Genomic DNA, 12,765 nt, shown 5'->3' with positions numbered 1-12,765 from the left:
ATCTATACATACCATTTGCTATATTATGGATTATAGATATCTTTTCTGTGGTTATATGATGTATTTGATGTAATTAAACTATTGTATTCATGAATACATTAGCAAAAATAGGCGTGAATCAGGGAAGTTCAGCTAATCAGTTGTTGTATTCAAATGTATTCGACTGTATTCATGGCGTGAAATATGGGATTACAGCTGGACAGATTACTGTATACGACTGTATTCACGGCATGAAACAGGGGATTACACTGTTTTTAACGGAAAGTGTATCAATTAACATAATAGACTCCTAATATAACTCAACAAACTCAATTATACCACACAAAATTTGTATTTCCGGTTATAAAAAAGATTCTCAACTGGAAAAACGCCAAAAACGTAGCAATCTTCAGAGAAATTATATAATACATCTGAATACATAAATTATATTAATTAAAAAAACATATGAATACATAGAATACAGCGGGATACATTGAAATACAATAAAAAAAGATAGTGAATACAATGAAATACACGGAATACAGCAAGATATATTGAATTACAATAAAAAAAAAAAAGACAATGAATACAATGAAATACATGAAAATACAGCGTGATACGTTGAAAATACATTGAAATATATTAACAAAAAATCAAGTTGCTCAGCCCCAAACTCCGTCGTTTTTGCTCAAGAACAAACCCTAATTTCTGCCTTGTAGCCAAATAATCCTTCCATCTTCAAAGATCTTGCACGCTCAAATCTGGTGGAAGTGATTGCTTCAACTTGTCGGCCTTCTCAAAGTCGGACACACAGAGTGTGTAAAGGTACTTGGAGCAGCGAACCTTGAATTTGACCATATCCTTATTCTTCTTGATCTTGACAGATCGTGCATCCTTCCTTCTTGTTGTGAGAAGGAAATCCTTGATTTCGTGGATTTGATTCGGCTTGATTGGGTCTTCGGGTTAGGGTTTGTTGTTGCTGGTCGCTGGATTTTGAAGGATTGATTAAAGTGAATCAAAGAGAAGATGACGTTAGAAGGAGGAGGAGAGCGGAAATTTTAATGGGATGGGGAAAGAGAATGTGATATATCAAAGTAGAGAGAAAAAGAAAATAGTGTAACTAAATAGCGTATTTAGTGGCTTAGGTGTAGGAAGTAACCAACATTAGATATTTTGCTATAAACATTAAAAGGTATCTATAGAATATAATTATTTAAATGGTATTTATTTAAAATAAATAAAGTGTTAACCTTTGCGGTAAAAATTCCTACTATAATCATAATTGAGTTGTGTTCAACTTATACAACATTTTTCTGACCCTTCGTGTTTGTGAGCACGTAATAAATACAACTATAATTTACTCAAATTAGAAAAAATGCTTAAACTATAGACTATTGCTTAACTATGCCATCAAGCTAGAATTAGCAGCAAAAAATCAGCTGTTAAATTCAAATTATATATCCATACATAATTTATTCTCAAACGTAACATAATTTTCATTACCATTGTCCATGTAAACACGTGTAATCCAGCCCTCATCTCCTCTTGTTGGCGAATCCACCGTTGTCTAAGGGGTGTCAATTTGACACACCTTTATCAAAAAAATTATGCTCTGTTTAGATAGGTATATAAAATTATATTTTACGTATATATACAACAACAACAACCCAGTATAATCCCACTTAGTGGGGTCTGGGGAGGGTAGTGTGTACGCAGACCTTACCCCTACCCTAGGGTAGAGAGGTTTCCAAATAGACCCCCCCGCCCCCCGGCATCCTTCCCTCCAAGAACTTCTCACCTTGCTCTTGGGGAGACTCGGACTCACAACCTCTCGGTTGGAAGTGGGGGTTGCTTACCATCAGACCCCTCTTGTCATTTTACGTATATATACTATATGTTAAATTTTTTGACTTCTTTGCGTATTTTACTTCTTCATATATTTACTCCTTCATATGGTACATTGGGACTCAAACCCAATGTCTTACCAATATAAAGGCATGGTAGACCATAATAAATTGGGACTCAAACTCAACTCTTATCATTATGGAGCATTAGGACTTGATCCCAATGTCTATTCCTCAATTAATGGCATAATAGGCTAAACAATATTGAGATTCATTCTCAAGCCTTAATTTCAATCACATGCCAACAAAAGTTATACACAACTAATTTGCAACTTAGCAAATCAAATTTGCTTTCTTAAATAAGTGTACAAATCTCAAATCAGCGTAAAGCTTTATTAATTATTTGTAGCATCTATATGAAATACAATCGTTTGTAGTCAGAATATTTCTTCTAAATTCTATTAGAGTTTAAAAGGATCATAAAATCATTGTCATAATATTTATTGAGTCTCTCTCAAAAATATTGTTGTTTTCGGGGTATATCCTACCTATTGGATTTGATTTAACGCCATGACTTTCCTTCACTTAATTCAACCAAGCAATTAGTGAATAAATTTATCAAAAGTACATCATATAGGTAACAACACACATATAATACTAATACATAAATTTAATATTTATATTACCTGAAAAGCGACATTATAGGTAACAACTTACCAGTTGTAGCTTGTGAATCATTCATATAAAATACTTAAAAATGGTATGTCAGTAGCAAGCATCAAGTAAGTCATGGATACTCAAAAATACCTCTTCTAGTAGTCATACTAATCATTGTTTGCTTTCAAATGATACGACCATAAATTATGAAGTATACTTTCTCAATAGCCGGTTTGTTTTCCAAATTTCAAAGAAGTAATTAATCAACCTAAATAAAGATGTGAAGTATTTTTTGTTTTCTTCAAGGTGATTTATGCTTTTAATCAGTATGACCATTTTTTTTGTACTATATGCAAGTGTAAAAATCCAAAAGGAAAAAAAATATTCATCCAAGTAAAAGAAAATGTTAAAAGCGGCAGGACAAATTGAAGATAGTTAACATACAAATATGCATAAGACAATTTATATAAAATATCCTTGGTTACCATGACATGCATCATATCAACAATTAACTGCTACTATGATTTTCACATATAGAACTTCGAAAATTTTATTCCATTCATGCGATATAAAAGATGTAATATTAATATGTGCTTATGTAATATAGGTAGTACGAAGTTGTGTGCATATGGGATTTAAGAGGAATGACAAGTAAAAGATAATCATATCTTCTTACATTTCATTACTTACCATATGTAGTTTCTCTTTACATTTAACCATATGATGATATGTATAGCTTCTAATTGTAATCTTTCCGGATGTAGGAAAATTTTTGTAGATATATATACAATTGGTTAGAGACTCGTGCTGATAACGTGTTATGAAATAAAAGCAATTTAGTAAAACATGAACAAGAAATAAAGACAATTTAGTAAAACATAAACAAGAAAGAGATAGAGAGAAAGGAAGAAATTTTCTTCTTCAATTGTGTGTATTTTCTTATCTATTACAAGGCCTTTATATAGGCATGAAAAGTGAAGAAAATATGTCATGGAATATGTCATTGAACATAAAAAATATATCATTGAATATGTCATTAACCATTTGAGAGAAAGATTATGGAGGAAGAGTAGACATCCACCATATTTTAATTTCTATCGTAACAGTGTTCAACTTATACAACATTTTTCTGACCCTTTGTGTTTGTGAGCACGTAATAAATACAACTATAATTTACTCAAATTAGAAAAAATGCTTAAACTATAGACTATTGCTTAACTATGCCATCAAGCTAGAATTAGCAGCAAAAAATCGGCTGTTAAATTCAAATTATATATCCATACATAATTTATTCTCAAACTTAACATAATTTTCATTACCATTGTCCATGTAAACACGTGTAATCCAGCCCTCATCTCCTCTTCTTGGCGAATCCACCGTTGTCTAAGGGGTGTCAATTTGACACACCTTTATCAAAAAAATTATGCTCTGTTTAGATAGGTATATAAAATTATATTTTACGTATATATACAACAACAACCCAGTATAATCCCACTTAGTGGGGTCTGGGGAGGATAGTGTGTACGCAGACCTTACCCCTACCCTAGGGTAGAGAGGCTGTTTCCAAATAGACCCCGGTATCCTTCCCTCCAAGAACTTCCCACCTTGCTCTTGGGGAGACTCGAACTCACAAAGCCTCTCGGTTGGAAGTGGGGGTTGCTTACCATCAGACCCCCTTGTCATTTTACGTATATATACTGTATGTTAAATTTTTTGACTTCTTTGCGTATTTTACTTCTTCATATATTTACTCCTTTTAACTAGAATCCTACCTCTTATAATAATATTATACAATCTTAAAAGTTTTTTTAAAAAAAAAAAAAAAAAAAGCTTAATTTTTGAGGTGAGAATACTTATCTGTCACAAGGGAGTGGAAGAATCTTTACTCTTTAATCTAGAAAATATAGGTTGCATGGTTTGGTAAAAAGAAGATTTGCAAAAAGGGATCAAAAACCGTGTCGGCTTTCGAATCTTTTGACGTTTTAATAACCTTTTTTTGCGAATATATCCTTATCACTTTGTTTCCTTTATCTTAAGTTTTTACATAAACACACTACAAATTATTCTTTTCCCTTTTTAATTTTATTAAGAAATTCAAAAAATAATCAGATTTACAAATGGTCATTCAAAAATAACCACGGTTTCAAAAGTAATCGAAATTTAGCCACTTTTCATATAAAGATAAATCTGAACGAAAACACTGTTCAAAATCCGGAAAATACTCCAGCATAAGTATACTGGAACTCCAACATATTATAATGGAGTTCCAACATAAGGATACTAGAACTCCAGTATAATATACGGTCCAGAATAATATGCTGGAAATTCATACACATGTGCTTCAATCTCCAGTATATTATGCTGGAACTTTTCGCATGTTGGATTCCAACATAATATGTTGGAAGTTCATACACAAGTGCACCGATCTCCAGTATATTATGCTGGACCGGTCCCTGTTGCAGCAAAATAGTGACTATTTTTCAATGACTCTGCAAACGCTGGCTATTTTTGAATGACCAGTCTGAAAACTGGCTAGCCGACTCAGTTTGAGGCTTCTTTCCGCGTAATATTCTCCAAACTCATTAAGTCACGAATAAAGCAATCAAAATATGCAAAGTTGATAACCATTTCCGTGATTCTCTTCACTTTCAATATCTCTTTCATTTTCATTAAAAAAAATGAAGCTAGTGATACAAAACTTTAACAGATTGTTTGGATGGTTGAGCGAAAATAATGAGAGATTAGAATTTAAATTCTAGTGAAACAAAAGCGTTAAATAATTTCCTTTTATTAGTTTAAGCTCTAGTTAACAAAATTACCCAATATTTATGCGGGTAAAAACTCGATAGAATAATAATAAATGCACATAAAATTAACCCAAACACCACTATTATAAAATAAAATAAAAAGTTACTATATTCTAAAGGGAAGGTGACAAAAAAATTCTATCTCTCGAACCGACCATATCATATCATTTCTTCGGCAAATAAATGTTGTGGCCGTGTGGGTCCAGATATTTAAAATTAAAAATGTAAAACTTAGATGTTGCCTTCTAATTTCTTTTAGTCCTCATCCATCCAAGTGAAAACTATATACTATAAAAGGTGGCCATTTGCAAACAAGTTCTCAAATCTCAACACAGTCTTTCATATTTGCATATAGTCTGTTTGTTTGCTTCACAAATAATATACTGAAATACTTTTCCTCTATACTCCTCTTTTCTTTTCTTGTGTTCATTTTTCAAGATGCAAAAGCAAGAAAACCAAGTGAACCAACCTCCTCCAGGTATGTGATTCACCCCTAAACACACTCTGACCCCATACCCCAAAAAGAAAAAAAATGAGCGCGGCGCACAAAGTATCCCGCATATGAGTGATATGGGAGAGGGTCACACTCCAAACGGTGGGATATAGACAACCTACCCTAATGCAAGCATTAATAACTGCTTTTATGATTCGAACACGTGACTCATACCAAAGTGGAGAATTTCATTAAGGATGTTCAAGATTTAATATATACTTATAGAAAACAATAAACACAACATAATTTTTTGGCAAAGAGTTTTCAACTAACCACTCTTCGCACGCTGTAGGTTTTCCCGTGCCCCCCCCCCCCCCCCAACCCCCAAATCATCAACCCATTTTTTTGCACATACACACACAAGAAACATGAAGTTGAAGTCACTTATGTTCTAAATGTTTTCTTTTTTATGTCTTTTTGTTTAAAGGTTATCCTACTGAATCTACACCAACTGGAAAGAAGAACAAGAAGATGAAGTGCTTTCCTAGAAGTAAACCAAAAGGAGAAAGGGGATTCCTTGAAGGATGGTAATTAAGTTTTCTCAATTTTCACATCATATTTGTTTTGTAACTATTGCTTTGACAGCCTCAAGTAATATTATTCCCTGTTAAGAAAACTTAGAACAAAAATTTGTTAACTTTTCTTGTTTTTGTTTTTTGCAGCCTCTTTGCACTATGCTGCTGCTGGATATGTGAAGTTTGTTTTGATTAAATATTTAGGATTTGGCCACATATAAAGAAGTCCATGAGTCCTTTTTATGTTGATCTATTGAACTACTGATGTAATATATACTTCTGTATTCTGTATTCCTCAATATACTTCTGTATATTGGTTAAGGTGTGTTACTTGTCTTTCAATTAGTTTTATACTATCTTGAGTTTTGTAAGAATCGTTGTGTAAGCAATACTAGAGATAATACATGTCTTACGTACCTAGAGCTAATGAGGCTGCACCATTTTCGCTACAAGAACGTTTTCCATTGCAATATGTTGCGCGCTAGCTGCAATAAAAAACACAGAAAGGGAGAATTTAGGAAGAGGATAGGGGTTCCTTCCCTTTCTCTCTCTGTAAACATCACTTATGCAGTAGTGGTTTATGGTAACACAAAAGTGAGAAGAGACAAGCAGAAGAAAGCTTAGTACAAGCTCATATAAGTTGTAGAAACATCACTGAACTAAAAACTCTTAGAATTGGTACATAAGTACAATGCTGTACAGAACCTAGCAGCTTTTCTAAGACATGTACTCTCTAGATGACCATCCTGAGTCATGTCTCCCAAACGAGTAGGCTGTCGGTGGCATCTGTGATAGGTGGAGGGGATCTGGTTCAATTCCATAATCAGTCAGTGGTCTGTGCTCTAGAATGTCATCATGCTTTTGAACAAATTCAGGAATCTCGAGCTCTCCTTTCTTTATGTCGTCCCAAAGATATTGCAGGCGACTAACATACTTTATTTTCCAATACAAGCTACACCACAAGAAAACTGGTGAACGTCCTGTTGTATCTCTCTCAAATGAAGGAAAGAACAAACTGCTAAGGCTATGGTTATTCGGAGTTAAAAGAGACAGAGTGAATTCTGAAGCAAAGGTTGCATAATACAACAAACAAAGCTTCAAGAAAGATGCAACCTCAATGCATTTGGGAAATATTTTAATGTTACGAGGGTATGCAACATGATGAGCACTGCTAGCATTATGGTCCAGCGTACATGTTTTATGGAAAGAGATCAACTCTTTAAAACCAAAAAATGTAACTATCGGGGTCAAAGTTCATGCAAAAAGCTCTCGACATGATAGGACCCCTTGTAACTGGAGTAAAAAGCCTCCTTTACAAGATGAAAACCTCAGGCTTAAATTTATAAGAGCCTTCTGTGAAAACAAATTTTGATAGGGATAAACAAATGACTCCAATCAAAATTTGAAGATGATGATACCTCAGCACTAAACATGCAGGGAGAAAATGTGAGTACAATAATACTATGACCAGAATCTTTAACTAACCAAGAAGTTACTTACCCTCCACTTAGGAAAAATCTGCCTAGTGTTGCAAGAACAAGCCTTGACCGTATCCCAGGATGCACAAAGTATACAACCTGAAGCCTGTCCTTATGTTCAGAAGGCAGATCTTCGTAGATCCACCTCAAGATGGTTAATCCGGGGTTGTTATCCTCCTTCTGGACAGTAGTATGCATGTAGACAATGCAGAATGGCTCCTCAGGCAACTCCGAGCAAATTTTGTTAAAGACGTACCTTTTCAGCCGCTCCCCATCTATAACTACAGCTGTGTATTATTGTAGAAAATAGTTGTTATAAAAACAATCAACTGACAAAAAGCAAGGGAAACAGCAACGAAGAAATATGAGATGGAGTATCACTTGAGAGAAGAAACAGAAGCCACGAATAATTTTAAATTAATCACAGCCTCAATTCTGAAGAATGGAACTATTCTTTGCAGGGAAATTTTGTCTTAGTCACAATGCATAGTATCATAACTAGCATTCAACTTAAAAGAATATTTTGTCCAAGTATTTTGAAAGCAAGACGTAGATGAAACCACGACGTAAAGCAAACATCAAGTAAAGAAGTGGCCTAGAGGTTAAAATCACGCCTTCCGAAAGGTCATCCATCCATGGACATGTATTTGTCCAACTTTATATGGTCCGTGACTGTTACTTATTCAATCACCTAATGGTTATAGTCAGTGCTCCGCTGAAATGGATACAACAGAGTTGGAGAAATAAGGCCATAAGAACCAATGAAGAGAAGAAAAATCCAAAGCTTCTACTCTTTTTCCCACGATTGAAGAATATAGGAGTTAGCACAATTGCCTTGAACCAATTGTAGCACCACAAATGACTCCAGAAAGGACGAGCTCACAAAGGCAAATCCAATAAAAATCTTTGAAGAGTCAAAGCAATAAAACCTGGTATAAAGGCCTATAAGAATCAAGCAAGAAGCTTCTAGTCAACTCTTAAAATAATACCTCCATGTAAGTGTCCCCATGTCATTGATAATCCAAAATGATTTGCTCCAAATCCATTTTCCTTACTTGATAGGTCAAACCCTTGAATTTTAAGGATGATCCATCTTATGAATCTATGATATGTTTAAACAATGGTAAGTGAACTTCAAAACAAGTTTTATCACTTGATTGACTTGATATTCAATTAAAAGTTTGTTAGACTATTGACGGGAATACACATTTCGGATGACATCACAGGCTTACATGGTGTATTCTTCCCATCAATAAATCAAACAGCCACCGGAATAAATGCAAAATATAAAAGAACAAAGGAAAAAAAAGCTCAAACACCAAAGTAGCTTTCTTTTCAGGTTGCAAGTGCAGGCAGAAGCATCACACTAATCCATTTACTCGATTGACAGTATAGTTAAAAAAAATGTTACGGAGAAGGTTTATTAATTAGTTTATGCAGCTGAAGGTACAAGTCTCAAAGTAAGCTCCACAGCAATAGCGAAACAGAAAAAAGACTCGATTTTTAAGCTTTTACACAAATACAGAACATAGCCACACCAATACGTACACCATCGTAGCTTTACGGAAGCTAACACACACACACACACACAGAAAACACTAACTTTCACTTTGTATCAGTGAATTGTTCATAACATGGAACAAACAGAAAACACTTACTTCCAAATTTCAATTATATTACAATATCCTCTCTCAAAATTGATCATTTTACCTAAACTCAACAACAAGAAGCAAAAAATATAGACATAATAGTACTAGTTGTCAAAATTGGTCAGTACTGTAAGATTTAAGTAAATTTAGGTAACTGAAAAGGGGTTTGTAGGAAATTACCCGGAAAGTATTTTCCAACAATACGGAAGATCCGATTACCCGCTTTATCAGAACCGGGTTCAAGGCGGAAGAATTGGAGGAAGTCAAAATCTTGTTCCTCAGAAGAAGGAAGGTGAGAAGGGCAATCATGCCAGCTCTCTTCGGGTTGGGTCAAAAAGGGTCGGGCATCAATACCAAGATCCGATGCTAACACTAAAACTGAGAAATCATCCTTACTGGAATTTGAACAGGAGCTTCCCGTATTCATCTCCACTGTCGCAGCTCCAAAGCATAGCAAATGCAATGTATAAAGGGAAAAGGTCAAATTTACATCTTTGGTCTAATATTATCCCATAGTCAAAAAGATAGATTTGGTTTTGGACCTTATGCCGGTATTTGCGTCTACAGTAGCTTTATTGGTCACGTTTTAACTTATAGCCGCTTTGCAAAAAAAATTACAAATACTCACTTTTCGGGTAACTTCAGGCATACGGGTCTGGCATAACAAAGGCAATCACGCAAACTTCAACATTCTAATAGACGGACTTAAGCATTCTAGTAGCTGAAGTTTTGTTCACTATTTGCTTAACTTCAGCATGTTTTAGTTGAAGTTTTCGCGTAATTTCTGGCATACGGGCTTGAAGTAGCAAAGACAATATCACGACCCGAATTTTCCACCATCGGGACTGTGATGGTGCCTAACATTATACCCGCTAGGCAAGCTAACGTTACTGATTATTTTACCTTTTTTCTTTATCCTTTAACAATTTACTAGTTGATATAAGAAAATCCGCGGAAACAAAAATGTGGAAGAATAGAATTTAACCGTTTAACTTAATACAAATACAAAATCCATAATAAAACTCCACCCAGAACTGGTGTCACAATTTCACGGACTGTCTACGAATACTACAAATAGTGGTCTGAACAACGAAATACAAATCTGTCTACTAATAGATAAAACAGAAAAGAAAAAGAATAAAAGGAGACGCCAAGGCCTGCGGACGCCTGCAGGACTACCTCGGGTTTCTTCTGGACTTAAGGCAACAACCTCGAACTACGGTGTGTATGGTCCTATATCGGGATCTGCACAAAAGTGCAGAGTGTAGCATCAGTATAACCGACCCCACGTACTAGTAAGTGTCGAGCCTAACCTCGGCGAAGTAGTGACGAGGCTAGGACACGACAAAGATAATAAACATATACAGTTAAACAATATCTAACAGAATAACAGTAATAGAAGCTAACAAAAATTAACGGGAAGGGCAACATGCTATGGGGAATACCAGAATAAGGAAACACAGAAATAACGGAAATGAAACAATTAAGGCGCGCGAACTGATAACAACAGATAATCATAGTAACCGAAAATAAATGCACGACATCACCCTTCGTGCTTTTACTCTCAATCGTCACCATGCAATCAATAATGAAAATGTGCACGGCATCACCCTTCGTGCTTTATCACTCTTCCTCGCCATGTGAGTGATAGGAATGTGCACGGCATCACCCTTCATGCTTTATCACTCTTTCCTCGCCATATGTATAAGTATGAATGTGCACGGCATCACCCTTCGTGCTTTATCACTCTTTCATCACCCAAGCAGTAGAAACAATAACATCCCGGCAAGGGAATCAACAGTAGAAACAAATACATTCCGGCAAGGGAATCAGCTATAACCAATCTCGTTCTAACATTTAACTTCACAAAATAAATCTCAACTTGGGCTAATACTCAACAATGGTCAAATACCAAGAAGATATCATAAGTCTTGTTCAACATGGATAATCATCAATTTAAGCATAGATAGTACATAATAAGAATCACAACAGTCACTTTGTAAGAATCACGGGCATGTTTGACATCAACGTATAAATACTCGTCACCACACTTATACGTCGTACATAACACTAACACGTAGCAAATAAGACACAATGCCTATTCCCTCAAGCTAATGTTAGGACAAACACTTACCTCGATTCCACGGCCACAAATCAAGCCTCAAATAACGCTTTCCCTTTAGATTTCACCTCCGATTCACTTGTATCTAGTCATAATTAACTTAATAACATCAATAAATGCTAAAAAACTCAAACCCAATGCTTAATTATAGTTTTCCCAATATTTTCCCAAATAGGTCAAAAATCGACCCCGGGTCCGCTTGGTCAAAACCCGAAGTTCGGACCAAAACTTGATTACCCATTCACCCCCGAGCTCGGATATGCAATTGGTTTTGGAATCCGACCTCAATTTGAGGTCTAAATCCCCAAATTTCGAAAATCCCAAATTTCACCCAAAAATATCCAATTTCCCATAAAAATCCCTAGATTTTGTGATGAAATCTTGTAAAATGATGAAGTAGATTGAAAGAAATGAGATAGAAATTGTTTACCTATGATTTTGGGGAATAACCTTTCTTTGAAAAATCGCCTATGGGAGTTTAGAGTTTAAAAATTTGAAAGAATGAGTTGAAATCCCGTCAAAAACTGTTTTTGAGCAGTTGCAGGTATTGCATTTGCGATCACAGGTTCGCAATTGCAAACTCGCAAATGCGACCAATGCTTCCCAAATGCGAAGATTGGCCTGACCTGCTGCCCCTCGCAAATGCGAACCAGTGTTCGCAATTGCGACCTCTGCTCTTGTCGCATTTGCGACTCTGAACTTTGCAAATGCGAAGGTCCCCTGCCGAGCTCAATCATGGTAAATGCGATGGTCCTTCACAATTGCGGTGCTCGCATTTGCGAGCCAGGCTTCGCAATTGCGAAGCCTGCAAAGCTGCAACACACCAGCAGTTTTTCCTATGTTCAAAACACTCCGCGGCCTATCCAAAATTCACCCGAGCCCTCGGGGCTCTAAACTAAACATGCACACAAGTCTAATAATATCATATGGACTTGTTCGTGCGATCAAATCTCCCAAATAATATCTTAAACAACGAATTTAGTATCAAAATCAATGAAAATCTCAAGAACTCTTAAAATTATCATTTTCACAACCGAGGGTCCGAATTACGTCATATGAATTCCATTTTTTACCAAATTTTACAGACATAACATATATACCATATTAAACTTGTAACGGGCTCCGGAACCAAAATACGGGCCTGATACCATCGAATTCAAACATTATTCAATTTCTAAATTCCTTATATTTTTCAGTCAAACAATTTTCTTCTAAAATTCA

General features: G+C 35.4%; 1 protein-coding gene and 1 pseudogene across 1 annotated transcript; both read right to left on the bottom strand.

Moving 5' to 3' along the window:
- Window positions 1–397: 397 nt before the first annotated feature.
- Window positions 398–942, bottom strand: LOC104245429 (large ribosomal subunit protein eL38 pseudogene; annotated as a pseudogene).
- Window positions 943–6,808: 5,866 nt separating this feature from the next.
- Window positions 6,809–9,929, bottom strand: LOC104216102 (uncharacterized). Its single transcript, XM_009766065.2, has 3 exons — window positions 9,603–9,929; window positions 7,796–8,060; window positions 6,809–7,247 (listed from the first exon to the last, which is right to left on the bottom strand). Exons 1-3 carry the CDS (start codon window positions 9,847–9,849, stop codon window positions 7,013–7,015), a joined length of 747 nt encoding a protein of 248 aa, XP_009764367.1. The 5' UTR covers window positions 9,850–9,929; the 3' UTR covers window positions 6,809–7,012.
- Window positions 9,930–12,765: the final 2,836 nt, after the last annotated feature.

The sequence above is a fragment of the Nicotiana sylvestris genome, chromosome 4, assembly GCF_000393655.2.
Source record: "Nicotiana sylvestris chromosome 4, ASM39365v2, whole genome shotgun sequence".
NCBI classification, from domain to species: Eukaryota; Viridiplantae; Streptophyta; class Magnoliopsida; order Solanales; family Solanaceae; genus Nicotiana; species Nicotiana sylvestris.
The sequence above is the reverse complement of the archived record's forward strand: the minus strand, read 5'-3'. Positions and strand labels throughout refer to the sequence as shown.